The sequence below is a fragment of the Jatropha curcas genome, chromosome 5 (assembly GCF_041381405.1).
Source record: "Jatropha curcas cultivar XTBG-Jc1 chromosome 5, XTBG_Jcur_1.0, whole genome shotgun sequence".
NCBI lineage: Eukaryota > Viridiplantae > Streptophyta > Magnoliopsida > Malpighiales > Euphorbiaceae > Jatropha > Jatropha curcas.
In genome coordinates, this window is record NC_143155.1 from 22,664,558 (window position 1) to 22,692,352 (window position 27,795).

General features: G+C 32.4%; 5 protein-coding genes across 9 annotated transcripts; 3 read left to right on the forward strand and 2 right to left on the reverse strand.

The window, feature by feature from the left end:
- Positions 1 to 5,193: 5,193 nt before the first annotated feature.
- Positions 5,194 to 8,207, reverse strand: LOC105630962 (PI-PLC X domain-containing protein At5g67130). Its single transcript, XM_020678000.3, has 8 exons — positions 8,030 to 8,207; positions 7,799 to 7,921; positions 6,515 to 6,652; positions 6,333 to 6,431; positions 5,937 to 6,240; positions 5,633 to 5,853; positions 5,436 to 5,522; positions 5,194 to 5,308 (listed from the first exon to the last, which is right to left on the reverse strand). Exons 1-8 carry the CDS (start codon positions 8,126 to 8,128, stop codon positions 5,279 to 5,281), a joined length of 1,101 nt encoding a protein of 366 aa, XP_020533659.1. The 5' UTR covers positions 8,129 to 8,207; the 3' UTR covers positions 5,194 to 5,278.
- Positions 8,208 to 9,263: 1,056 nt separating this feature from the next.
- On the forward strand, positions 9,264 to 11,856 carry LOC105630567 (cytochrome b5). The gene is made up of 3 exons (XM_012212422.4): positions 9,264 to 9,515; positions 11,156 to 11,222; positions 11,355 to 11,856. Exons 1-3 carry the CDS (start codon positions 9,429 to 9,431, stop codon positions 11,603 to 11,605), a joined length of 405 nt encoding a protein of 134 aa, XP_012067812.1. The 5' UTR covers positions 9,264 to 9,428; the 3' UTR covers positions 11,606 to 11,856.
- An 896-nt stretch (positions 11,857 to 12,752) lies between these two features.
- Positions 12,753 to 14,914, forward strand: ATE1 (ATPase E1). The gene is made up of 2 exons (XM_012212421.3): positions 12,753 to 13,225; positions 14,471 to 14,914. The coding sequence occupies exons 1-2, from the start codon at positions 12,904 to 12,906 to the stop codon at positions 14,686 to 14,688; spliced, it is 540 nt and encodes a 179-aa protein (XP_012067811.1). The 5' UTR covers positions 12,753 to 12,903; the 3' UTR covers positions 14,689 to 14,914.
- Positions 14,915 to 15,311: 397 nt separating this feature from the next.
- FLN2 (fructokinase-like protein) lies at positions 15,312 to 19,457 on the forward strand. 3 transcript variants are annotated; one of them, XM_020677992.3, is made up of 6 exons: positions 15,312 to 15,571; positions 15,926 to 16,260; positions 16,351 to 16,991; positions 17,597 to 18,068; positions 18,485 to 18,702; positions 18,996 to 19,457. In XM_020677992.3, the coding sequence occupies exons 1-6, from the start codon at positions 15,531 to 15,533 to the stop codon at positions 19,032 to 19,034; spliced, it is 1,746 nt and encodes a 581-aa protein (XP_020533651.1). In that variant the 5' UTR covers positions 15,312 to 15,530; the 3' UTR covers positions 19,035 to 19,457. The 3 variants fall into 3 exon arrangements, with proteins under 3 accessions (XP_020533651.1, XP_089577725.1, XP_012067810.1); XM_012212420.4 differs by having other exon boundaries at positions 15,313 to 15,571; positions 15,929 to 16,260; XM_089721599.1 differs by lacking the exon at positions 18,996 to 19,457 and having other exon boundaries at positions 15,929 to 16,260; positions 18,485 to 18,901.
- Positions 19,458 to 19,955: 498 nt separating this feature from the next.
- PGL1 (6-phosphogluconolactonase 1) lies at positions 19,956 to 24,425 on the reverse strand. Of its 3 annotated transcripts, none has more exons than XM_012212419.4 (4): positions 24,310 to 24,425; positions 23,143 to 23,316; positions 22,919 to 23,054; positions 19,956 to 20,660 (listed from the first exon to the last, which is right to left on the reverse strand). In XM_012212419.4, the coding sequence occupies exons 2-4, from the start codon at positions 23,313 to 23,315 to the stop codon at positions 20,169 to 20,171; spliced, it is 801 nt and encodes a 266-aa protein (XP_012067809.1). In that variant the 5' UTR covers position 23,316; positions 24,310 to 24,425; the 3' UTR covers positions 19,956 to 20,168. The 3 variants fall into 3 exon arrangements, with proteins under 3 accessions (XP_012067809.1, XP_012067807.1, XP_012067808.1); XM_012212417.4 differs by lacking the exon at positions 24,310 to 24,425 and adding an exon at positions 24,084 to 24,242; XM_012212418.4 differs by lacking the exon at positions 24,310 to 24,425 and adding an exon at positions 23,877 to 24,059.
- Between the last annotated feature and the right edge of the window lie 3,370 nt (positions 24,426 to 27,795).

A 27,795-nucleotide genomic window follows, 5' to 3' on the forward strand; every position in this document is an offset into this window, starting at 1 on the left:
TGCCAAAAATTTTAATATTTTACTATAATAGTAAAATACTATTATTTAGTTAAAGAAATTATTACTGTATCAAATCGTAGACAAAAATTAATAGAAATTAGATATAAAAAATTAAATCACGGACATATATAATGAGTTTAAGCAACATGCAAAGCATAAAAAAATATAACTCTTTTCTTGAAAGTCTTTGATTAAAAGTAATTGAAGCAAAACTTAAATTTTCAAGACACTTATATTTGATTTAATCAATTATCTCATGTCAAATTCGAATCATTTTCACTGTGAAAGTGTTTCTAATACATATATCAAAGTTTGTCATAACTTAAAAAAAGAAATGCTTATAAATAAGGAGAAAGGGGATAGAATGACCTAACCTAGCCAAAAGATCAGCTGCAAAATTAACTTGGCAAAAAACCTAATGGAGAGAACAATCCCAAGTCCAAGCCAATAAAATTTTAATATCCAGAACAAGAATCGCTAAAGGATGAGAAGACTCCAAATATGAAGAGACTAATCGAACAGCTTTCAAACAATCAGTTTCCACCACAACCTTCTTGAAACCACAGTCCTAAGCAATAATCAAACCAGTTTTAATAGAAGTGAGTTCTCTTACCAATATTGCCCACAACTGCAAGCAAATGCAGTGATTATGAAATACTGTAAAGTTAAGCCTATGAATAAAGCCACGGTAGTCATTAGATTATGAGCCATCAGCAAGAAGAAGAAAAAGAAGCATTGCGAGGGAATTATTAATAGTATAAGGTCTTTTGCCTTTTGATATTAGCATTAACGTAAAAATCCTGTAGATTATGACATTTTATTTGGGTGGTTCATAAGGAAATCCATTTTGGTTTCAACGTACTCCAAATAGCATAAAAAGCTAAACCTTTTCAGATTTTTCCTTGGCGAGTCATTAGTGTTAGGGTAAAATATATCTGAATTTCTAGATTATACGTTTACTTTCAAGAATTAAATATAGCATCGCTAACTTTTATTTTTATCATCTTCAGGTCTTTCAGTTTAAAAATATCATTTTATTTAGAAACATCATATTTATTTTTCAAAATAAAGAAGCAGATGTGTCAATTATGACATAATCAAAGATTACTTTTTTTTTTTTTATCAGAGGGGAATACTTTAAATAATTATGTTTAGAAAAGTGAGTTCTCTTACCAATATTGTTGAATGGCCACTGTTAATGGAAAACCACCCAACCATGTTCCCATAAAATCTCAAAACAAAGCACCCCCACTAGTGAAACCGGGATTTGAAATGCTACTACCATCACAATTCAACTTAACCCAAACTTCTTGAGGGGCCACCCAAGGAACACCAAACCGACGGCGAATACTAGCAAAAGCATTAGAAGAGGACTCCAAAATATTCAAAGTTTGAAAACAATAAATTGTATAGGAATTTTTCATATATAAAATCTTGGTGTGATTTTGTTTATACTATTTGGAATATCTTTTACTATGGATTATTATTTTGGAAATCTACATTTTTCAATATCTTGTAAATGTTCTTGCTAATGAACTTTCAAATATTCAATTTTTATTTTTTTAGGAAAAAGATAAAATAGGTATTTCATTAATTAGGAATAGAGAACAAGAATAAAGTACAAATAAAAAAAAATATATTTTTGTATGAATAAATCAAACCACTTATATAAAAATAATTTAATAGGATTTAAAGGGTTTGATAAGATCGACAGAGTATATAATTTGTTCAATTTATCACTAGTGATCGCTAAAAAAAACGTAAAAAAAAGAGAGGAAAGTTTGAGCCAAAAAGGATAAAGAAGAGGAGAGGAGTGAAACTAGGGTTTCAGATTATTGAACTTCTACTTTCAGATGGTAGTTTAGCAATAAAAAGTTTAATTTACACTTTTAAATTAGAGTTTAAGAAATAGAAATTAAGATACTGAAAGAAAATAAAACTTTACGTTTATCCTGAATACTTTATTTTATAGAGAAACTAATGAAAGCACATTATTACTTCCAATTTAGGTTATAAAAGAACACTAATGAAATGGGTTTTTTTCGAAATTTTCACTCAAAAATTTCAATTCATGAACTCAATTCATATAAAAGCAAACTCTTAAGTTTAATTGAGAGTATCTTACTTATAAAACAATTGAAATTGTATTGTTTTTTGAATGAATTTTATGACACAATACCGTTTGATCCGCATTTGAATTTAAAAATTTGTTCATATTCACCTCCTCAAAATGGCACATCTCCAATTAAGTATTTAAGAATCAAAATTATGAATTACTCACACACACAAATTCACAAAATTGGGCAATTTCAAAAATGAAAGGACAAATTGAAGCACAAAAAGGGGGTAAAGAGGGATCCAATGTTGAAGAAAGGGGACAAGAGATCTACTCTTAAAAGAAAATAATAAATGAAATGATGGGGACAAGAGAAGATTGACGCAAAGATTGACTTTAGGCAGAGAGTGAGTGGGTGAGACTTTTTTAATGGAACTTGCAAGAAGTATGTCTTCTTCACAGTCCCCACGTGCATTTCTTTGCTTTTATATGGTACGGAAATTCTGCTCTTAACTGATTGCTTCTTCTGCTTTTCCATCCTTCTTTTTGCCGCCCTTAATTATCGAGTCGAGTCAATAAAAATAACTGTTAACTTTTTTCATAGTGTTTATAACTGTTAAAATAACTTTTTTTTCATGAATAGTTAAAATCTAAGACATTAAACTTTTATAATTCGGTGATTTAATATTTAAAAATTAGTTCAAATGTTACGTTACGAAACATTATAAAAATTTAATATTTTGACTAGTCAAAATATTAAAAGTTATTTAATACTCTAGAAGTTTAATGTTTTCAGTCAAAATGCTAAAAAATACATAAAAAACTATTGCCAAATACGAACCACTAAGTCATATTATTATAATATCTACGCAATTTAATTAATGAATGAAATATGATATCCACGACCCGTTTTTAAGAGCGTTCAGTATTGATCGGTATTGTAATATTTACATTTGAGATTACGGCAGTATCATGAAACTTTATCTCTTCATATGTAATTTAAATTAGTGACTTTGCTTTAAAAAAATATTTCTTATAATTTATATTATTTCTTTAATGCAAGTGAGATGAATATTTCTATCTCTCATTTTAATAAAAAAAATTACTATCCTCTTTAAAGTATTTATCGTTATTTTTAATATAAGCAATGGAAAAGGAAAAATCAACGAATATAATTGGAGAATATTCAAGTCCAATCGAGGGTGATATATTTTTTTTTTATATATATATATTTCTTTCTCAACGTCTTCTCATCTGGTACATAATAGAACATGCAAATGCAATAATTATTTTTCTTCTGAATTCTTGATGTGGTACCAAAATGAGAACGTCTATTCAACATTTTTTTGCCTTCCTATATCTATTAGACCCACAAAAAAGACAAGCTAGCCATTATTAATTACAGCATTACATGTTCAACAAAAAGTTTAGCTACAAAAAAGAAAGGAGTTTGTACCTTACAATTTAATGGCACCAAAAAATAATTACAGGGCACATATTTGTTCTTCACATCATGTCAAATAATACTATAATCTTATGAGCAAGTTTTTTCATGTTAATGTTATTTAAAATTGTGTCTTTTACTTGTAATTAATTTATTGGATTTCAATTGAGATTTGAAATTACAATTTTAATTAATAATTAAATAATCTCTTTGTACGATAAAAATTAAAGTTTATTTTTATTCATTAGAAGGTCCAATGGGTCGAAATAACACGATGTCCTACATAATAAATGCATACCTCACCTTAACTCACCAAATTAGTGGGAATTCTTATGGTCAAGAAAAATCAAACTCGAAACCTCCAACTACTCACGTTAGTGAAAAGACCAAACATGCCAAACTTGGTTGGCATTAATGTTTTTTATTTGACGCACAAGAAAACGAGATATATAACTTGTTAGAGTTCTGGTCCTTGAATTTTTTATAATATGAAATAGATATTCGATTACTGAATTACTAAATTCAATAGCAAATAATCAAAACAGTTCGAGGTCAAAATGATGATTTTTTTTTTATTTGATACATTAAAAAAAGAGATATATAAGAAGGATTAGACTTGCCTACCCTTGGTCTACGGCCCCATCTATGGACCGAACTCATTTTTTAAAAAATTTATTTTCACTTTATTTTTTTTTCCCAATGAATGATTATAACTATCTTCGTTGCAATAAAAAAATTATTTTCATTAGTTTGATCTATAAATAGATTTACGGACTGAATTTAAGCAAGCAGAGACAGATAATGATTATTAGGATCGTGAACTAATCCAATATCAAGAGAAACAAAGTTTCATTGAGATGTAATCACTAATAATTCACCTCATCTCTTACTTTAGAGGACTAAAAATAGGCTATCTTTAAGGTTATTTCATGTTAGAAAAAAAAAAAAATGTAAAGACCGACAAAAGTGCTTCAATTTGTTGCAGAATAGATACTATAAATCTTGCATTGGCTCCACAGCTAAGTTGAAGCCACCAACCACCATGTGGTGAGTTCCTCTCGCCGCCATCTTTTTGTTGCTAATGCTTTGTATGGTCTGTCTTTGTTTCAATTGCTTTTTTCCTGTAGCCAATCTTGATCTAAGTCAAAGTTAAATAAACAACACTAGAACCAGAGAAATCAGAAAGCCATGTGCTATGGCTCTGCGTTTCCTTGGCCGCCGTTTCGGATCATGGAATTAAACCATTTAAAGTCAATATGATTTGGGATTGAAACCTACTTCTCAGGAACATTTTTCAAATCTTGTTGGAGAAGACTAAATGCATCAGATTTTTTTTTTTTTTTTTTTTTTTCATTTTTCATTGGGGGTTCTTTGTTTTCTGGCTCGAAACATTTATAAATTTGGAGCTGATATGAGCTTTTGGAGGAAAAAGGAAAGAGAAAATTAGGTTAATAGAGAGAAGTTCATTTCCTAAGTGGCAGGAAAAAGATTGCAAATGTATTAAGGTTAAAATTGATATTTTAAAAGACAATAACGTATGCAATATGATTTGAAGTGCATTTAGATAATAATGTATTATATGTTAAATTTGGTAAATTCATTGTACGTAATTAAAAAATGCAACTTACAAAGCTTTATATAAAGTAAGTTCCTTTCTTACATAATGAAGTAGAACGACTTACTTTCGAGATAATTGAATTGATAATACATAAATTAAATAATTAATAATAATTTATACACTCTCAAGAGAGTTACAATTTTTTGTCTATTTTTCCTCCTTAATGAGTACATCTTGTCGGTGATTCGCGCTGCAAGCAATATAATATGGATGGAAATTAATTATTCATGAATTTTGAATGATATAAATTACTACTATGGCAATTAATATTTTCTTGCAAATTATATTATATGATTCATATAAGCATAAAATCTTACCGCACAAGCGCGTACATCACTGCAGCCACACAATAGCTCTCCATTTAGTGTGTCTACGGCTTCAAATGCTCCACCTCCATTGCTTCTCTGCGCCATTGTCAAATGTCAATCATCATAGAAAAATGGCATATTGGAAGTAAAAAGATAATAATAAAAAAAAAATCTCATAACTTTACATTATATATATATATATATACCTTGTAATAGTCAACAGCGATAAAATTAGCCCATCGATTACCGGATGCGGTGTAACATTTGTGAAGGGAATTGATAAGACTTTCAGAGTTCAACCCGCAAGCAAGTGTCCTCGCAGGAATTGATCCAAAATGATTTACAAGAACCAAAGACTTAGTTTTGTCATCAAGTGTTGATGACTCTTCTCTGTTTTTACAGTTCTCATGCAGCCCTTTATTCCCATCTGAAATGAAATCAAATAATAAAAATAACATCAGTAGAAAAATTAACTATAAGATGACTGAATATATTTCTTCAGTTTCTTACATTGATTTTCGACCATAAAGTTCCATTGATATGCTATTCCTTCAGTTTGTTGCTTGGATTTGACAGAAGTGAAGACGATAAGCCTCTGATTATTGGCAACCATTTCCTTAACTAGTGGCCAATCTTGTCCATTTTCAGGCATTTTTGACAATGGAAACCAATATTTCATCAAACCCGAATCTTTAAAAACCTTTCTCAATCCATTGGGAGTCTTCACGTAGTCTTCCAGGATCAGCGTTACAATTTCTGATGGATTTGCTGCTAAAAAGGCTCCTATTTCTTTTAACGTCTCTATAGCAGGTTCCTGTATATATATATATATCAAATAAAAAGAAAGAAACAAAAATATTCTAATAATAACATAAAGAGAAATATATATACACAAGAATTACTGACAAATGCTGTGAAGTCCCGGCATTTGCCCTTGAACGAGTGGCATAACCATACATCTCCATCAAAATCGTAAGTGTCCAACATTAATGCTCGAACTCCATGCTACATTTGAATTTTCTTTTCTGTCAAAGAAATATATAGAGATATATATACATACGCAGACAGATATACAGAGATAGGCTTACATTTAGCTGTTGTGTGACGGTGTCTTCTTGATTTGTGAAGGTGAGTCGAGGAACTCCAGTACGAGATGGCTCTCCTTTAATGGCAAATGAATTATGACTTGTCAAAAATGCATATTTGTTGAAAGGCAGAGAATTGTTCTGTTGCAGATCAGTGAAATAATTTTCTTAATCAAGATTTGAATTTTTAATCACCGTAAATTAGCACATCAAGTATGAGATTGATGAGAATAGAGCCCTGATACAAAAACAAAGTTAATTCTGAAATCTCCTTAAATCCTATACTTACACATTCAAGTTAGACTTACCAGCACCTTGTATAAGAGCAGCATACAATACACAAAGGAAAATACTTATCTAAACTGAGTTTATAGCCTCATCCATGGACCAAACTAATTAAAAATAAGAATTTTTATTGAAACCAAAATATTTCATACCATAGTAGAAAAAAAAAAGATAAAAATAAGAACAATATTTAAAAAATCATTATTTTCATTAGTTTGGTAGTGTATTCTCATTGAAAAAAAAGCAAAAAACAATGAAAAACGAGTATATTTTTTATCATATTTAAAAAAAATGATAAAGTGTAAACAATTTTTAAAGAATTTTTATTTTCACTGATTTGGCTTATAAATGGAGCCATGCGCATCAACAAATATTTTTCCTAGAAAAAAAGGGATAAACTAGTAACAAATTATGATAATTTTTCTCTAAACGGCGATTAATTATTGATTTAATGTATGTCACTAAATGTAATAGATAATTGCATAAATAACTGCATGAGTGTCTTTTTACAAGATAAAAAAAGAGAAAAAAAATAATTAGTGACAATTTTTTAAATAAAAATTAACTATCGGCTGAATGTAATAAATACAAAACCTAGTAGAGCAGGCATGTATTTAATTTTTTTTTTTGGATACACAGGCATGTATTTCTAGTCTTTCTTTTTTTTGAATGTTCTCATGTTCGTAGGCTTGGAAACCAGGTAGCTCATGAATTGGCCAAGCTGGCTCAATTTTCTGTTGATGCTTTGTTTTGGATGGAAGAAGTTCCTTCTTCTATTGTTCCTTTTGTTCTGTTGGACAATCCTCTTAATTAATAGAAGCAATTTTCCATTCTCAAAAAAAAAAAAAAAAAAAAAAAAAAAATTAAGTGATCAACTATGATTATTCTAAGTTTTTACTAATTATTTTAAAATAATATTTAAAAAATTCCTTCATTTTATGTTCCATTATTGTTTGATAATTGGAAGTTGGCAATTGAAGGGAAAAAAAGAAATAGAATTACCAAAAGCTTGAATTGGTCTGTTATGGTTGATCTTACACATCTTGAACCTTCAAATTCTCGAGAACAAGACAGGCAATAAAGCCCAGCCTCACAATCTGCATCAGAAGAGCATTGATCTTGAAGCTACAGTACAAAACAAAGCAAACAATAATCAAACTCAAAATTCAAAGGAAACAAAAGAGAAGTAAAAAAAAAAAAAAGAAATTAGAATATATGTAATAGTGTCAAGACCTTGCATTGCCCACTACTGCAAGCAAATGCCGTGATTATGAAATACTGTAAAGTTAAGCCTATGAATAAAGCCACAGTAGTCATTAGATTACGAGCCATCAGCGAGAAGAAGAAGAAGAAGAAGAAGAAGAAGAAGAAGGAGAAGAAGAATTGTGAGGGAATTATTAATAGTATAAGGTCTTTTGCCTTTTGATATTAGCATTAACGTAAAAATCCTGTAGATTATGACATTTTATTTGGGTGGTTCATAAGGAAATCCATTTTGGTTTCAACGTACTCTAAATAGCATAAAAAGCTAAACCTTTTCAGATTTTTCCTTTATGAGTCATTAGTGTTAGGGTAAAATATATCTGAATTCCTAGATTATACGTTCACTTTCAAGAATTAAATATAACATCTCTAACTTTTATTTCTATCTCATCTTCAGGTTTTTCAATTTAGAAAGATCATTTTATTTAGAGACGTCATATTTATTTTTTAAAATAAAGAAACAGATGTGTCAATTACGACATAATCAAAGATTACTTTTTTTTTTTATCAAAGGGGAATACTTCAAATAATTATATTTAGAAAAGTCATTTTAATCATTTTCTTTTTTAATTGAAGATACAAACTCTTTTTTAAACAGAAGATCCGATAATGAAATGGAAACAAAGTTAAATATGTTATAGTTATTTTCTGGAAGTAAAGAGAGAAAGTATTAATTTAAGGATTGAGATATATTTTACCCTTAGTATTAAACTTGTTTTCCAAATAAGAAAAATTATTGATAATAATTGGTCATTTGGATGTTTATGATATTGTTGTCTTGTGAACTTGTTTCAGTTTAACATATTTCTTTTATTTTAGCCTTTGGTATAGAGAAATAAAAACTTTAATTAGCTGGTGTTTATTTACTCTTTTAATTCTCTAAATAAATTATTCTTTAATGAACATATAAAATTTATATAGATTAGTGGCAAGTGTGCATGAGATTTGTCCGTACACAAGCTTTGAATTCCTGTTACTCGAAGAAACATATTAAACCACAATTTGGTTCACAAGACACGTAATAACAGTAATATTTTACTACTTGCTAAGGAAACTTTTCCCATGGAAAAGATTTTCCTGTCGTCCAGGGAAACGACATGTTCAAAAGAACGATCGTTTTGGATCCTATTGGATCAGGCTCAAGTCCGACTTATTTGGGTTTTGGACCATTTGGTTTAGGTTTGGTCTCTCTAGCAGAGAAGAGAGTCAGAGAAGTCCAATTCAGAAATCATCTTTGTCCGTACGACAAGCAAGGGAGAGGGCTTATGTGATAACTAATAGAAGAAAAAACCAACAAAGATTCAACAGAGAAAAAGAAATTTGAGATACCGAATATCTGAGAAAGCGAGATAGTCGACCAACAAACAGTATGCCTACTCTTACGAAGCTTTATACGATGCAAGAAGCAGCCGAACACAATACAAAGGACGACTGCTGGATCGTTATTGATGGCAAGGTACCATTTTTACATCTTTTTCTGGGTTTCATGAATTATAGTCTATATGGGTCATATTTTTATGTGTTGTCTGGTTCTTTTGAACTTGTTCCTTTTTGGGTTTTATAGCTAGATTATTATGTTTTTAGATCTGGGTTATTGTTAAATTCTTATGTTGCTATTATAATAATTTGGATTATAATAATTGGCTGTAGATATCTATTCTGTTGGAGTTTCAAAAGGAACAATTGCCTGTGGAAGTATTGAATTTGAATTAGTAATAGTTCAATTCAAACTGTAGTTGATGTGTTTGCTCTTGCTTGAATCCCTTTAGAACATAAATTTTTTGAATTAAACATGGAATAATGGCTCTTGGGAAAATCTTTATTAATTGTGCATATACATTATAGACTATAGGCAATAGGCGGCCTTGTGTTAGTTAGTGTGGGGATTTTGGATTAACAGCTTATTCTAGTGATTGAAGTGTTTTTTATGATGTCTACAATGTTAAATTTTAAATGATTATGCCTGTTGGTCATGGGAATTTAGTTGCAGAATTTATCCTTTTTACTTTGGGGTATAACTTATGTTGTGCTAATAAACTGGCTTGATTACGCTTTTCTTGGATACCTTAAACTCTAGTATTTTAAAAGGGGCGAAAGACACATTCCATTTGTTTAGGTTTATGTTTTAATGGAATTCTTTGTCTTGTATCTTTCTCTTTTTCCTTGGGTAGTTAAAGGGAAAAAAAAAAAAAAAAAAGATTTCCTGTGTGCATGATTTTGCAAGAGCATATGCTCTAACTGGCAAGACTCAGGTTGGATCACTTTAGTTTAAACAGGGTTGGTCCTTAATCTGCACTAAAAGGTAGGTGTTCGCTTAAATTGGTTTCCCATGTACAGTAGTATAGATAGATTGTTAAGATCGTTTGCTTGCATGCTTAGAAAACAGTGGCTAACTATAGTTGCAATACAGTTAAAATAAGAGTACCATGTGCTCTAGTTAGTAAGGTATCAAAGCCACCTCATCCACTTTCAGTTACTGAGACAACTTTTTTAGCGCTTAAAATTCTTATGAATGAGATAACTATCTGAGTTTCTCCTGTTCTTTAATGCTGCGAATGTTCAATGAAAACAGTGGCCTGGAGCTCTGTTGCTTCTCTATGGTATAGGCAAAGGCGAATCTAGAAAAAAAATTATAGGGGTCAATACATAATAAAAATATTATGAGAAGGGTTTAATATTAATTTTAAGATATGAGTTATTCTTGCTTGTACTTATCAAGGGCTTTTCCAGTTACCTGAAACGGTGGATCTCTGTTGCTCGAGTATTTTTTTTCTAGACAAATAGACTCTCTTTTGGATTACCTGAAATTGTTATAGGTATGTTGTCTATAAGGATCCTATTAAATGCTGTCTATCGGTCAAAAATGAACTCTATTGTTGGCTGCCTTGCGTGCTGCTGAATTTGCTTAACACTATCTGCGATTAATGATTACTGCAGTGGTCAGCACATGGCTGGATTTTCACTGATTAATTTAATTGCAAATTTGTATTTTGTTATCATCGTCTCTTATCTCATGATGAGAACATGAAACCCCCTTCCCCCTATCCTCCCTATATTTTGCATAAATATGTATTTAATTTTTTCGGCCCATACCAGGTATATGATGTGAGTTCATACTTGGATGAGCACCCGGGTGGAGACGATGTTGTCCTTGCTACAATTGGTATTTTTCTTTTATTTTTCAATCTTGTGAAAATAAAATGCCTCAACAGAAATTTCAACTAAAAAATAAGTCAACTATCAATAGTTTAGTCATGAATCAGTATTCTAATCAGTGCTTGTAATTTCATTGAAGGGAAAGATGCAACAGATGAGTTTGAAGATGCTGGCCATAGCGAAAGTGCAAGGGAGCTATTAGAAAGCTTTTGCATTGGTGAGCTTGATCCATCCGCCCCGGTTATCCCAGAACTCAAAATTGACTTCAACAAACAACCAGCAGAGCATGTCCAGAAGCTCAAGGACTTGACAAAGCAATATTGGGCCTTTCCAGTAGCCATTGTTGGTATCTCTGTGGTTGTTGGCTTCTTATACTTGCGTAAGAAGTAGAGTAATCCAAAAGTTTTATCTTGGCTGCTGAGAAGATTTTGTTGTCACAATTTTGAATGACTAGGTTAATCATTGAGATAAGCGGCTCCATCATTATTTTACAATTCATTTATACGTTAGAAAGATGAATGGATTGAGAAGTGAATGCTATGATTTTATTTACATCACGACAGGAGTTGAGAGTAAGTCTCGCTGCAAATTTATGCATACAAAAATTGCAGATGAATGAATGCTTGACGTTTACTGGTTTACTTCCATCATGTTACTTTGATTTGGGGTTTCTTTTTCTTTTTCTGTTTCTGTTTCTTTTTGTGTTTTCTCGCATATCTTTTCTGTGTCTCGGCATGGGCACCTGCAAGATTATTCCTGAACAGTTCTTGAAATAAGTAACTCGCTGAAATAACTTTTTGAATAGATTTGAAGCTTGTTGCAGTTGGATATTCTATGCAATGCAATGAAGTTAATGGTTATAGCCCGTTGTACTAGTGTCTCAGCATGATATGAACATGATTTGTTAGCACAAAATGTCTCTACGTCATTCAAGAATTTTAATGTCTTTAAAAAAGAAAATAAAGAAGGAATGATATTCTTGAAATTGATAATTCCAAACTACGGTTCGATTTTGGTTTAAATTAACAAAACTATTTTTTAAATAACAACCGACCATTTCTTGAGTATAGTAAAAAAGAAAAGAATATAAGAGGCAACTCAAGATGCCAATTCTTAATAAATTGTATGTCAAAGTGAGTGTTATCGCGGTGATAAATATACATATGAGCTAACAATAGAAAAGCATTATCATATAATCATCGTTAATTAATTATTTAATTCTTAAATTTTTGTAAAATTTTGTTATCAAAATTATTTATTGGTTTGGGAGATTTAACATCATTAAATTATTTAGTACTCACACTTTACAGTTAAATACTTGTAATTTTTAATTATTATCATTTACGGCTAATATTATTATTTAGCCATTCATGTATATAATTAAATTACTCTTCAATTCTCCTTTCAAAAAAAAAAAAAAAAAAAAGAAAATTACTATTCAATTCCTCATTTAACCGTGATTTTACTACAAACGGTAAGAATCTAATAATAATTTGAAATTTCGACCATTTAGGGTCTAAATAGTTAATTATCAGTAGCAAAACAGTCCCATCCAGAATTCCTGATCTAGCCTTCCGAATTTCAACTCACCAAACAAAATCAGAAATCTTCTCTAACAGAAAAAAGAAAGAAAGAAACGGATTGCAAGAAGCAGAGAGAGTGATAGTTTTGTTAATAGTGATAAAACCATGGCGCAGCAGCAGCAGCAGCAGCAACTACAAGTGCAGAAGAACACACTGTACGTAGGAGGATTAGCAGAGGAAGTGAATGAGTCTATTCTCCACGCCGCTTTTATCCCTTTTGGTGACATTAAGGACGTTAAAACTCCTTTGGATCAAGCTACCCAGAAGCACCGGTCCTTTGGCTTCGTTACTTTCCTTGAAAAAGAGGACGCCTCCGCTGCTATGGACAATATGGACGGTGCCGAGCTCTATGGCCGTGTTCTTACTGTCAATTACGCTCTTCCTGAACGCATCAAGGGTGGTGAACAGGGTTGGGCGGCCCAGCCTAGTAAGTTCCTCTCCTATTTCTTCAATATAACTTCTTGCTTTTTTCCCTTTTTAAATTTTGTTTCAAAAAGTCTAAAATGCTTATACCCTAACCGCAATCTTCTCTGTCTTCTTTGTGAATTGGGTTTTGATGGTTTTGAATTGGTGGATTGGTTTTTGGTTGAGTTTAATTTTAGGTTACGCTCTGTAATATCTATGGTAATTCGGGGTTTAGGGTTTTTGCTTTGAATTGATTGATTATAGCTAATTGGGCAATGAACTGAAGAATCATAACAACGAACTATTTGATCAAAATTTCTTGAGATGGTGGATAATTTTTGATACGTAGCTAATCTTCCTCTTAATGCATTCAAGTTTTGATTGTTGATGGCCGTTGTGATTGTTTAAATGCTTGGCTTTCTCAAAAACTAGTCAAGCAATTCTTCAATAGCTAGAAGTCTTTGTCTTTTATAGGATGCATTGATAAGAATAGTTACAAGAATTTGTCGAACCCTGATTTGGACTTGATAAATGTGTGTATTATGATGTGTAACTCTGATGTGGGACTTGATGAACGTGAGTCTTATGATTTAGATGAGATCAGAAACTTGTTGCTAGCACGTGCTTGACATTTTCTACTGTGACTGAATTTGCTGGTGCAAACAATCAAATTAAGGAGGAACTTGTATTTGCAAACATCTTATGCATATGAGTTAATCAATTGTTTAAGATGCGATTGGAAAAACTTCAATTATTTATGTAAAGGGGGTATTGAGTTTTGTTTCTCAATGTTAAAGTTCATGAGTTATCTGCACTTAGTTATTTGTGGTGTAAAAAGGAAACCATTTGAATACCAATCTTACATGGAGTAAAATTGTCTCTGGTGCAGTAGCTTTTTTTGAAGATTTAACTTGTTCACAATTCACAGGTATCATTGAGTCAATAGCATTTTAGGCGGGTTACATAAATTTGTGCCATCAGCTTTTACTGCTCTTTGCATGTAATACATATGCAATATGTCTTGCTTTTGGAGATTGCAAGTGGTGTCCTTTATCTGCTTAAATTTGATCGATTGATTCTGGCGTTAAAAGCAGACATTTTTCATATCTTAATCGAAGATTAAACCCATCAGGTCTTGATGCAGTAGACTTCTAGGATTCTAGCGTTAAAAGCAGACATTTTCCATGGGTTATATTTTCATGGGGCTGAAAGTCACAGAGATCAATTTATATGCTTGTGAGATTGACTTTGTTCTTCAATTCTTCAGTTTGGGCGGATGCTGATACGTGGTTTGAGCGGCAACAACAACAAGAGGAAATGGAACGAGTTCAGGCGGAGAACAGGGCTGCAATGCAAGCTGCAGAAGAATTGCATAGAAAGAAAATGGCAGAAGAGCGAGAAGGGGAAAAGGAAGATGCAGTGGAAGTCAAGGATGACCCAATGGCAAGGGCTGAAGCAGAAGTTTTGAAACAGAATAGCTCTTAACTTCTGATGTGATGAAACGATGGATGTCTTTCTTGTCAAATGCATTTTTAGGCTAATTCTGAGTAACTCTAATACAAGACATTGTGTGTGCTTTGAATGCTAACACTCATATAGACAAACCATTTGCTTCCATGCAATTAATGGTTTGGTTGTCATTTTTGTTTTTGATATACACACTCATTTGTCATTCCATAAAGATCGAGCATTATGTTAGTTTTTATTGAAATGTTTAGCACATTATTTTTTTATTAATCTTATTAAAATGTGTCTCCAGAAAATATTTTATCACAAAATAGCAATAAATTAATTTACTTTTTTACATTTAAACTCATTCGCTAATGTTACATCATTAATAACTTCTCACGCAAGGTGTACGGCATAAAATTTGATTATTATATATTGTAATAAAAAAATGACATATATATACACCTACTTTTTTATTTTTATAATTATAATTACCACTAATAAAATACTGCCCAAAGTTTTTAATTTTTAACTTATATGGTTAATAATTTTACATGTCGTATCCTCCCAAAAAAAAAAAAAAAAAAACAATTATCACATCTCCAACCAAATTACCTGCAACGGATGTCTAAGTTTTTCTGTAAGGTCAAAGGTTGAAACCTAAGGCCGTAATTATTGGAAGGCTTCTTACGTAAATAAAATAAAAATCCTCTCCCGCTAATTGCTGTTGAGAGATGAAATGAACGCTTTTCCGTTCTTAAACCCCCTGACTTGCATAAACCCCAACGCATTTTTGGGCAATTAATTCGTGTAAAGGATAAACCACCGGCGATAATTCAGAGAATCGGTGGACGGAGAGCTCTTACTAACTTCTGTTAATGGCGTCTCTCTCTTTAACCCATTTCCTTTCGTTGCCCAGGTTCTCTCTTATCTCTGAACTCTTATTCTTCAACTTAACTTCCTTTCAACTGCTAAAATTTGGGCTCTGAATAGAATAATTTCGTATCTATATATCATTTTTATTGACTCGTAACAACAGCTAATATATGAGTATTTATTTTTGTCTTTGAAAATGCTGCAGTGTTTGCGTTTCTGTTATGAATGTATGTTTTGTTTCAAAGATAAGTGAACTTTATTTGCTTGATTAGAGGCTTTGTGGATGGTCATACTTTCGGCTTATGGGCAATACTTCAAATTTTTTAGTATTGTTTAGAAGATGAAGAATAAAATCATTTGCTGCGTGGGTTTTACTAATTTTGACTCTTCATATCAGCAGGTGGTATTCAACTTGCCCAAATAACCATTCCCTGAACTTTGTTCAACTTCAAGATTTTCGATTGCAAAATAAATGTTGTCTTGCAGCTATTTCTAGAAAGAAAATTTCCGAGTCTTTACCTGAAGAAGAACATAGTGAAAATGGTGTCATTTCAAAAAAGAGGACAACTAGGAAGTCTAAACGAGCTACTACTCAAACTAGGAAGAAAACATCTGATATACCAGATGAGAGTTCTGAATTGATCATAAATACTGATGCTGCGAGTGAGGAAACTGTTGTCCCTGCATCAAGTGAAGATTCAAAGAAAACCCGAAGGAGGACTCAAAGAAAAGGTAGACTTTTTATCATTTGATGTATATGTATTCTTAACATAGACGTTGTTTGTTTTGTATGTGTTAAATTCATTGCTTTATCATCCATAGCTACAAAAGCTGCCTCCACGGTGGAAGAAGAGAAAACTGAGAAGAAAATCAGGAGGAGAAAGACTAAGAAGGTGGACGAGGATGTTGAGGATCAAGGTGGTGAATCTGATGTTAGCGATTTAGAGGAGTCTGGATTTGTTCCAGATGTTGAGGATGAGAGTGATGTAGACTTAGAACTGATTAAAGATGATGGAGAGGATATTAGCTACACGTATGGCTGGCCTCCCCTTGTTTGTTGCTTTGGAGCTGCGCAGCATGCTTTTGTGCCATCAGGAAGGCCAGCTAATAGACTTATAGATTATGAAATCCATGAAAGAATGAAGGATGCATTATGGGCACCAAAAAACTTTGTAAGAGCACCTGGAGGATCTGCAGGGAGTGTTGCAATTGCTCTTGCAAGCTTGGGAGGTAAGGTTGCTTTTATGGGAAAACTTGGAGATGATGAGTATGGTCAATCCATGCTATACTATATGAACGTGAACAATGTTCAAACACGATCTGTTCGCACTGATAGTAAAAGGGCAACGGCTGTATCACAGATGAAGATTCCTAAGAAAGGTCGTCTGAGAATGACTTGTGTCAAACCCTGTGCTGAGGATTCTTTCTCTAAATCTGAAATAAACATTGATGTGTTGAAGGAGGTAGCATTTTGTTCTCAACTTCCCCTCCCCTCCTCTCCCTCCCCCCCCCCCCCCCCCCCCTCCCTTTTTTTCATGTTGCATCAAACTTCCGTTATTGGTAAATTACACGCATTTCTTAAAAATGATAGGTATCGACTGCCTAGATAAAAAAAGATTTGAAAGATTTACCAGTTTATTTTGAAGGAATCCAGCAAGCAAAATAAATAAACAAACAGATTATCGTATTACAAGATAAATAAACAAATAGGCATACTATGCAATTCTTTGTTTCTCCAATCTCTAACATCTCTCTTAAATGAAGGGATTGTTGGATGGTGTTATCTTTTTGTATCTTATTCTGTTATGAACTTTTGAAGGATGGTCTAAACTTCTCTTATTTTGCAATCCTATGTTTTGCTTAAAGATACACAGTTGCAATTAGTGTTTCTTTAAAATATGACTTCTATGAACAGCTGATTCTCTGAAATCACTAAATGTTTGCCACTATTGTTACACGTTTTAATATGTCTGTGTTTATCCTTGTGCTTAAGTTGCTTGGTAAGTAAACTTTGGTAGGCTGTATTTCTTTGTCAGTTCATTCAACATTTTAACCACCTTTTATGCAGGCAAAAATGTTCTACTTCACTACACATTCCCTGCTTGTTCGAAGCATGCGATTAGCTACATTGCAGGCAATCAAGATTTCAAAGAAGTTGGGAGGGGTTATTTTCTATGACTTAAACCTTCCATTGCCGCTGTGGCAGTCCAGTGAAGAAACCAAATTATTCATACAAGAAGTGTGGAATCATGCAAATATTATTGAGGTAACCAAGCAAGAGCTTGAGTTTCTCTGTGGGATCAAGCCCGCTGACGAATTTGACACCAAGAATAATGCCAGATCCAAGTTTGTCCATTATGGACCAGAAGTGGTGGCACCACTCTGGCATGAAAATCTGAAGGTTTTGTTTGTGACAAATGGGACTTCAAAGATACATTATTACACCGAGGAGCACAATGGCTCAGTCCATGGCATGGAGGATGCTCCAATTACGCCTTTCACATGTGATATGTCTGCATCTGGAGATGGCATTGTTGCAGGTACAGTATCATGCATGTGCACAATTATTCATAAAAGTTCCCCCACCCCTAGATTTCCAAGAGTAGGTGATATGTTAAGCTGATAGAATTAACAAAGAGAGCAGTTGAGCTTTGCACTTTTGCACCTTGCCTACTCTTCACCTAGATTTTCATGTTATCTCAGGAGGCAGGTTGTGAGAGTAGCATGTGCTCTACAAGAAGCATGGAGAAGCCCAATAATTTGTTTACATTAGTTTATTTGTTGAATAGGTGTTGTTTTTATGACTTTCATATTCCTGGTTGAAATGGCAGCAGTATATAGATAAATGTGTCTGCTACATGGTCGGGATGATATGAACTCATGCTGCTATTTTATTTAATTTCTACATTCACAAACTATTACTTTTTCTAAGTTATGTTTTCTTTCATGCTTTCAGCCATCTTGAGAATGTTTTCAGTTCAGCCACACCTCATTACTGATAAAGGGTACTTGGAGCACACAATCAAGTATGCTATTGACTGTGGAGTCATAGATCAGTGGCTGCTAGGACGGGTGCGTGGCTTTCCCCCTAAGGAAGACATGGAAGAAGAAGTGGAGCCTGATATGAACGGCATTAGATCAATAACGGAAAGGGAATACCGCACAGTTGAGCCTGTGAGTTGATTTGCTGGTTAGGCTAATAGACATATCTTTGTTTGTCAGTTATATGCCTCTGAAAGGCCTGATTTTTTCTTCCTCCTGTAAAGCAAAATTGTTTTTTTGGTTTTAGATTTATCGGATGTGAGCCAATTGTGAAACTCCAATTTTGTAGTTTACCACATCTATAATAACAATCCATGTGTTCCTTTGACAAGTATACTCTTTTTCTTTATTTTATTCAACTGAATTAGTGATTGATTCTTTAATTAGACCGACTTATAAAATATTGATTTCATTATTTTAATCAGGTTCATTCAGAAGGAGATGCCACAGTGGTCAAGAATTGATGTTCTTATTGGGAGGTCTCATGTTCGACACAAGGACGGGGAAGGACGTTTTTGAAAAAGGAGAAAACTTCCCTCCTATTATATAGTTCATTTCAATTTCAACTTGTCAAGAAGTGAATATAATCAGGCTCAGAATCGACAGGGGCAATTTTTTTTTTCCACTGGAGCAATCTTGCTCTGAAATGTGTATGCTTTAGAGACTGGCCAAGATACCCTATGGTGAAATTATAGTACATCTTCTTCACTTGTATAGTGAAGTGGGGCTTGTTAGGACTTGAAGTGAGGTGGTATCATTAGTCATTAAATTATTAGGTTAGCACATTAATTTATTACAGGGACAATACCTATTATAGAGTAATTTTGTGTGGTCCACCTAGACAGAAATGAACTTAATCTATGAATTCTGAGGACAAGTTAGCTTAACCGTGCAAAAAATATGCAACCCCACACACTCAAGTGAAGTCACTTTCTCAAAGAAATGATGAGAGATGGTGTCATCTTTATTTATTTGCTGATAATTGAGGGTTGGTAAAGAAGCTAATCTTGATTTTAATGGACAGCGATGTCAAGTTCTTGTTTTTCAGTTTTTGAAAGTTCTTTGAATGATTAATGCCCATAAATGCCTCTCCAATTATCATGCGCCACTCTACATGTAGAGACTGATGTACAATTGCTCCCATGCCAGATTCTTGGATATATTAGTTAGTTTATACAATTATCTCCAGATGACTTCTATTATTGGCAATTAGACAGGGTTGTCCATTTTTCAATGGAGAAAAGCTTGTACATCAAAATTTTTAATTCCTCGGAACGTTTTCATCTGAGTGTAAACCATAAAAAAGGTGGGAGAGGGTCGTATCAACATTCCGATGCTCTGGTCTCCCATTAGACAACTATCCAAGCTTCAAAACACAATCGTAATAAGAATCAAAACCAGAGAAATGCCTTTGCACTGAGGCTCCAATTTTATTCTTCATACAAAAAGGATAATCACACTTCTCCAACTCCTCCAGAGAAGAGAGCATAAAAGCCAAAATGGAGAATTTAACCCAAAATCAAGGGGAGAAAAGGATCCACATCTGTTCAACCCCTCTGTTACATACAAACATACACATTGGCCATGAAATCTTGATCCTACTCAGAAAATACATAGCTGTTGAGTTTCGAGGCAGCTGGCATGTCCAAAAACCACGCCAGCTTCCCTTTTGTTGGCTGAACCATCCGAGCAGGCACTAATGGGCAGTCAGGTCCAATATCATCAATTGCCATGTGTACAGCCTCTGCTTTGCCCTCACCTGCCACAACCACTGCAACATTGGATGCTGAGTTGATGACAGGCAAGGTAAATGTGATTCTTTCAGGTGGGGGCTTGGGGGAATCTGTAATAAAAGTAACCCATTCATTATTTGCATCAAGTACAGAGTGGCTAGGAAACAGAGAGGCAACATGACCATCAGGGCCCATTCCCAGAAGGATGAGGTCAAACTTAGGACAGTCACTAATATCAGAAACACTGATTGTTCGTGTTTTCACTAATTGTCGAATAACAAACTCATACTCATTTGCAGCTTCCTCTGCTGATACTGAATCATTGATGGAATGCACATGACTCGGCACAATCGGGACCTGCTAACATAGAACAAGCATAAAATTACAAAAGTTTAGATAATTGCCAATCAAATGACCAAATTAAAGAAAAAGAAAGAAAAGGTTGAACCTATTAATCCATTCTGTTTAAAGCCTACAGACCAATTGTATGTTACCGAACTAAAAATTTCAAAATTTTGATTACAGTAGGTTACCCACAAGCCCTAACTTTGCTTTTTCCTTTCCTTCTCTATGAGTTTTGATGTGCTATATTTTGCCATACTTCAAAAAATTGATGAATTGAGATGCCATAGCTATTCATTTCCTTGAACAATTAAATGGATGACCAGAAAATGGCAACAAATGCTATTTTATGCGGTGCACACAAATTTGCCTGAGCTTTTGTTCAGGGAATGGCCATATTTCAAGAAAGAAGACATGTTAATTTGCACTTCAAAGGTAGCAAATTCGTAAGAGAGTGATAACATCTAGTAAACAAGGGAAAGATGCAATGACAAAGCATGATAATGCGCAATATGGAAACACATTCCAGTGACAAGACGGGAAAAAATCTCCTTGTTTCAATTCATATATTCAAGGTACTCTAATTTTAGTAGCTGTTCAGGCATTTTATCAACTAACTTTCCCACGAAGGAATTGGAAGCAAAATCCATCAAATGTGTCTTCCCAATCAAGCCTAGATGATTTTAAGGTTTTTGCATTTGCAATAAAAGAGACATATGAGTCAAGAATCTAGAATCATGGATCGCAGAAGTATTATATTATCTGGTCCAAATGTTCTCTTTTTTTCTTTTTTTTTTTTTTTGTTAAAAAAAGATAGAACCTTATTCGGCACAGTGACTCATCTCTTAGGTTACAACAAGGGAATATTCACCTAAATAAAAATTTCAGGTACATTGACTTGAGCATGAAAACATAAATTTACTCATAATGAACTAGTCTCATGAACCAAAGTCATGGAACATGCATCAATTCAACAGATAATTCTAAGGAAATTTAGTAATCACCTCCATTAACAATGGAACTTATATCTTTACTTGGCTACTTGAGAAGATTGTATGGAAATTGTCAAAAACATATTGGAAAATCGCACAAGTCCAACCAAACAGGTTATAAAGGGATTAATTGGAATTGACTAGCAAGTTTCTAGTAACAAAAATGGTAAACTGGAATAAGATGATAACAACTCAAGACAGTATCTGTAAGTTTTTAAAGAATAGACGGTCTTCTACATGCGAAATCTGGGATTTGAATGTGAGACACTGTGTAAATGCTCTCTCCAGGTACCACACATACAGATGTCTTTCTTTAATTAATTTTTTTCTTCTAAACTTGAGTTGCTACTCTGTGTAACACCTATAATAATGTTTAAGTTGAAAGGGTGGACATACATGAGAAAGGCTGAAAGATGATAAAACGGTTGAGTGGCTGACGAACAAAAATTGCTAGGATCTATTGATGATTATGGGCCTTCAAGGTTAAAAAGCCAAAACTGATTCAAAAACTTGTTCCGCCAATCCTATGTAGTAGGCATCTAAAAGAAAAGACCAAAAAGAAAAGAAACAAAAAAATAAAAAAAGCGCTGAGGAAAGTAATATATCACATAACAGCTCTTAGAAGGGAAAAGGCTATACCATGTATCTAGTCACTGCATTTTGTTGAATAAAAAATAGCCACTATGTCAGATGGCTGACAAAAGCAACCAGAAAAATATTGGGCAATAACCTACCCTCTAGAAGTTAAATACACTTCTTTTTGAGCTGTGGAATTTACTGAATTTAAGTAGCAAATGGATAGAAAAGAGAACGTAGATATTTTAAATGAAATCAAAAAAAAGCATTAAGCAAGGGTCTACATAGTAAAAAAAATGGAGGGCTGAAAAAGACATATGTTACTTATCAAATGCAATTTCACAAAATAAAAATTGCATATTTGACTAATCACCATTGCAAAAATGAGCATATTAAAGTGGTTACAGGAGAGACTAGGCACCAATTATAAATAAAAATTAGCCACTTAAAAGAGGAATAATCTAAAAACTAAATGGGATGAAGACCAGCTAGCATATTTTAACAGGAAAACAGGAGGCCAATCCATTGTTGCTTAGGAGTATTAAGAGAAGGAAAACAAAATGCTCTTAATGTTTGACAAAGCAACCATGAAATACTTTCTTCCCTCTCATATATTTCTTCCCTTTGGTTACTGAACATCACCTATATTTAGATAGCAAAAGCAAAAAAACCATTAAAAAAGAGAAGAAAAATAAAACAACAAACCTTGGACAAAAAGCCATCCTTTGCTAGTTTATAATTGCTATCAGCATGGTTTTTTGCCACCACACGTTCATCCGCCCAGAATATATACCATTTAGCCCAGTCTACAGTCTTGCTATATGGAGCTTCACAAAGTTTCCTATTGCCAAACAGAAGTTGAAATCAAAACACAAGCATCACAAATATTTTGAGAACAAATTAATGAAAAAAAAGGAAGTGACTGATACCCCATTAAGCCAATGAGAGAACCACCAGACAAGGCAATGGCAAAAACACCTCTCTCCTTTACAGATGCCTCAGATAGTTCTGCAATATAATCTGCCAAATCAGTGCCAAGCTCATCCAAACTTTCATGAATCCTCAACTCTCCTCTATCTTTATGAACCCCAGAAAGAGCCATCCTTTAAAACAGAAGTGTAGAAGCTCAATCATTAAGTTTAAACAAATGCAACACCTCAAACAAATTTATGGTCAAAAGAAGAAACAAATCACACACTATTTGGAATCAATACTAAGAGAATCAATGAGGACAGACTGGTAAGAAAAGAAAATGGAAGAGATCCTCAAATAGCCAATGATTTCAAGGTTCAAGAACATTGAAAACAAAGAAATATTAAGGATAGAGATCGTTATCCCCCCTTGCAAAGCTCATGACTCAAAATTAGATTACCCAGTTCTCCAAAACAGAATTCAATTAGTAAAAATAAAGTAATTCAGTTCTCCCATATATAGAGTTTGTGAATTAAAATCATATAGTAAATTTTTTCTCTAGGGATAAACATCAAAGAAAGCACCGCACACATTGAGTCCTGATTGGCAATATAATAGCAATTCAACTACCTGGTATTGGTCATTGAAATTAAGAAAGAAAAAAGAAAGATACATAACAAACAAATAAATAGAACTGAATCCATCAGATATACATTAAACAGATTAATTTCACAACAAAACGAAAACATACCCAGATCATAAAACTGTCTAAAAATTCAAGCCCATTACAGCAATAACTATAGAAAACAAACATGTGAAAGGAATCATCCCTCAACAGAAAGGGCAAAAGAAGAAGAAGATGAAGAAGAAGAAGAAGTTTTCATGCAATCAAAAAGGTATGTGTATATGCAACTGCTATCAGTATAAAATACAGAAAGCCAAGGAATGAAATGCTTACAAAGAAGAAGGAGTAAAAGGAGAAGAAAGACGGTTTGACAGAGGGAAGCAGAAAAAACTGACGAAAATGGAAGGTGGGTATCAACACAAACACGAAATTATTATATAAAATATGCATTTACATAAATGATTTATTAACATTATATAATTATTTATATGCAAACTTAATCCATTTACTGATTTTATTTATATATAAAATAAAAACTCTGTTTTGAGAAGAATTTTACCTTCTGGGCTACCACGTGCATCCAATGATGGTGACAAAACACACACACACACTCAAAACTCTCTCTCTCTCTCTCTCTCTCTCTCTCTCTCTCTCTCTCACAGTCAACAGGTAAAATTGATAGACAGAGGCAAAAAAAAAAAAAAAAAAGCGCAAAGAAACGAAAAACTCTCTGTCTTGTCATCTTAATGAGAAAATCTCTCTTAAACGTTAGATAAACTTGAAGGAGTTGGTTCGAAATTCAGTTGAAGTAACTTGATAGGAATTCCATATTGGTTTGACTTAATTAGATATTCCACCGTTAAAGCAATATACTATTATCTATCTCCTTTAACCCTTTAACTACCGACTATACCAACCCACAATCATTGTTGAAAAATAAAACAAAGAATTCAGAAAAGGAAAGTGGGTTTTCTAATACATGATCAGAGGTGTAAAATTGATGGGTTTTATTGTTTTTGGGATATAAAGGAAATGAGAAAAAGAAGAGAAAGGAAAAAGAAAAAGAAACAGAGAGAGAGAGAGAGAGAGAAACAGAGTCCTATGAAACCAAACACCTGTCCAAATCATAAGCTGACATATGCACCAATTAGGACTTTTGTCTTGTAGTACTAAAACTACAACTTTTTTTTTTTTTTTAACTTTCTATCTGGTTTTTATTTTTCTTTTGTTAAGAGACTGTCTCTCTCTTTTACTTTCCTTTGCTTTCTTTTAAATTTTCTTTCAGCTTGTCTCCCCAAAACCAGCTAATTTACACTTTTTATATGTTTCTGTATGTATTTGTGGACTTACACTTTACCTATATCACATTCTTGAATCTTGATCCCATATATTCCCCCACTGGAGATTATATAATATGTAATCCTCCACATTGGATCTTGATATGCTGCGCTTTAAGGTAACCATTGATTTTATATGGACGGCCCCTAATGATTTTAGATACTTAGTTTAACATTATTAAATTCTTTTCATGCCAACTAATTCCTTTAATAGAATAACATGGACGAGATGTTGCCATATGAAATTTATAAGAACAATTTTACAATTTTTCTGTTGCAAAAAGAGATATATCTTTAGAAAGTTTATTTGTTATTAATATTATTGTTATTATTATTATTGTTGTTGTTATTTTAAGTTGAGCAATAAATCTAAAGCTACATATTTTTTAAGTAATAGAAAAATTTTCTAAGACCTTTTAAGATAATATATATTAGAATTTCGTTAATCATTTCAAATCCATACAAATAAATAAATAATATTATCCACTCAAAAAAAAAATAATGGAAAGACAAGACTCCTTTTTTAAATACCATATATAAAATAAAATTGTCATAACTAAAATAATTTGCTGATCTAATAAAAAGTCATAGTGAAAAACTGAAGATCAATTTAAAAAAGTTAATTACTATTTTTGTAAATTACCAAAATCAAGTGATATCTTAATTAATTCAACTTACTTTTTTAGCTATTGAGTTTGAACTCTATTTTATTAATATTAATATTGAGTTAAATCTCAATATTTTGCAAATCAAATCTAAATAACCAAGTATTGTAACTCATTGACATGGATAAATTATATTAACGGTCACCTAATTTTGCACTTAATTTTATTTAGATTATATATTTTCAATTTGTCATTTTTTAGTCACTGAATTTTAATTTTTGTTCAAATGGGACGTCATTTATCAGAATCCGGTAATCAAAACAATAATATAATATTAAAATTACATACATCACAAAAAAAAAAAAATCGTAGTCACAAAGGAATATAAAAAAGAAAAGGAAAAAATGTTATAAATGAAATTAGTTGTTAAATAAATTAATAGCTAGATTCTAAATTAATGTATTATCTCTATAAATTTTTAAAATAAAATATTTTATTTTTATTACAATGGGTAAATCACATTTTATAAAGACTACTATTCTGGTGAAAGACCTGATCTTATGAAACTAAATGTCAAGTTTGGTGGCTATTAGTGTAATTTACCCCATTCACACCCATCTCTTTATCTATCAATAAAACAAATAATTTTTTAATGAATGTAATTATTACTTGGTTTGCAGCATCCAAAGAGTTTGTTTTATTTTATGTTGTATGTGTTGTTGTAGTTGAAAGTGTGTTTTATGCCATTTTGAAACTTTGGAGGTATTTTCTTTTTTGAGATAAACAAGCATTGTGTCACCTTTCAAATTGATTGTATTGAAAAAATCATGTCAGCCATCATTTTCTCTGGTTTCTCCAACCTCCTCCACCACCATAGAAAGAAAAGGAAAAAAAAAATAATGATGAACATATCAAGAGAAGTTGGGAATCTGACCCTATCAATTTCAAGAAACAGTAGAAAGAGAGAGAGAGAAGTTGTTTATAAAAAGAGTCCAAGAAAAAAAAACTCCACATGATGACAAATCAAAGAGTTTCAGGAATCTAGCATTATAAAAAGCCAGACTTACTGATGTAGGCACTACATTGTTTACTCCTTTTAGGGAGAGCCATGAAATGAACCCATTCCTTATTCCGACTTTGTACACAAAAGACAAACTCTACTTCTTATCAATCCTACATTGTATCTTCAGCTATTTCCTTGAGAGCTACTTCTCAACTTTCTTTACAACAAAATAGGAGCAAGGAGAAAAATCAATATTATTCATTTTTTCCATCTTTTGTTTTCTGCTTTCCTTTACTTGAACTTTGCACAATCATCTTTAAAAAGGGAACTTTCTCCAATTTTGTAATAGTAACTTCAATTTTGGAATGTTAATTATATATATATAATTTTGGAATGTTAAAAAAAAAAAAATTGTGAGAAATAGAAGTAGGTACTTTAAAACTACAAGACCATAATTGGTCTCCTCTAAAACAAGGATTGCTATGCTTCTCACCATTATGTCTCTTGTACCTTGTTGATGTGATGAATCTAACCTAAACCAGAAAATAGTCAAGTTTAGAGCATGCATTTTATGCCTTCCAACTCCCCAACATGCTTTTGAAATCTCGAGTTTCAACTGCAATTCCTTTATCCTATACCCATATATATATCATTTTTCCAATAAAATTTATTTATATTAACCAATGAAGTGTTAGTTGGGAAGGTAAACAACTTCAATCCTCATAAGGATGAGAATACAAATTCGATTTCTGGGAAACGCACGTTACTGGAAGCACCAATATCGTTTATCGGGAATTTCATTTCATAATACTATTTATATTGCCAATATCATCCTCATGTGATTGTTAAATTTGGGGGAAATAAAGGATTTGAATTAAGATAAAATGGTATGAGATCCTTTTCACAAGGAGAAGAGAAGTTTGTTTGTTCAAACATTGTATGATAAGTAGAAAAGTAGATCAAATGGTAGCATTTCAAACATAGGAGCAAATGAGATTTTAGGAGAGAAATGATAGGAGAGTAATGATAGGTGTTATTTTTATAGTATTTTTAATATAATTTTTATTAGGATTTTTAGTATTTTTAATTATTTTAATTAG

Bases quoted from the DNA above. Each gene is read 5' to 3' on its own strand.
- LOC105630962 (XM_020678000.3), bottom strand. From the start codon at position 8,128: ATGGCTCGTAATCTAATGACTACTGTGGCTTTATTCATAGGCTTAACT. The intron at 7,922-8,029 runs GTCTTGACACTA...TTTGTACTGTAG, and splicing joins GCAGTAGTGGGCAATGCAAG to CTTCAAGATCAATGCTCTTC. The intron at 5,854-5,936 runs GTAAGAAACTGA...ATTTCATTTCAG, and splicing joins CTTTATGGTCGAAAATCAAT to ATGGGAATAAAGGGCTGCAT.
- FLN2 (XM_020677992.3), top strand. From the start codon at position 15,531: ATGGCGTCTCTCTCTTTAACCCATTTCCTTTCGTTGCCCAG. The intron at 16,261-16,350 runs GTAGACTTTTTA...TATCATCCATAG, and splicing joins AAGGAGGACTCAAAGAAAAG to CTACAAAAGCTGCCTCCACG. The intron at 18,069-18,484 runs GTACAGTATCAT...TCATGCTTTCAG, and splicing joins TGGAGATGGCATTGTTGCAG to CCATCTTGAGAATGTTTTCA.
- PGL1 (XM_012212419.4), bottom strand. From the start codon at position 23,315: ATGGCTCTTTCTGGGGTTCATAAAGATAGAGGAGAGTTGAGGATTCAT. The intron at 23,055-23,142 runs GTATCAGTCACT...GTTTGGCAATAG, and splicing joins TCTCTCATTGGCTTAATGGG to GAAACTTTGTGAAGCTCCAT. The intron at 20,661-22,918 runs GTTTGTTGTTTT...CTATGTTAGCAG, and splicing joins AGGATGGCTTTTTGTCCAAG to GTCCCGATTGTGCCGAGTCA.
- LOC105630567 (XM_012212422.4), top strand. From the start codon at position 9,429: ATGCCTACTCTTACGAAGCTTTATACGATGCAAGAAGCAGCCGAACAC. The intron at 9,516-11,155 runs GTACCATTTTTA...GGCCCATACCAG, and splicing joins GGATCGTTATTGATGGCAAG to GTATATGATGTGAGTTCATA. The intron at 11,223-11,354 runs GTATTTTTCTTT...ATTTCATTGAAG, and splicing joins TGTTGTCCTTGCTACAATTG to GGAAAGATGCAACAGATGAG.
- ATE1 (XM_012212421.3), top strand. From the start codon at position 12,904: ATGGCGCAGCAGCAGCAGCAGCAGCAACTACAAGTGCAGAAGAACACA. The intron at 13,226-14,470 runs GTAAGTTCCTCT...TCAATTCTTCAG, and splicing joins GGGTTGGGCGGCCCAGCCTA to TTTGGGCGGATGCTGATACG.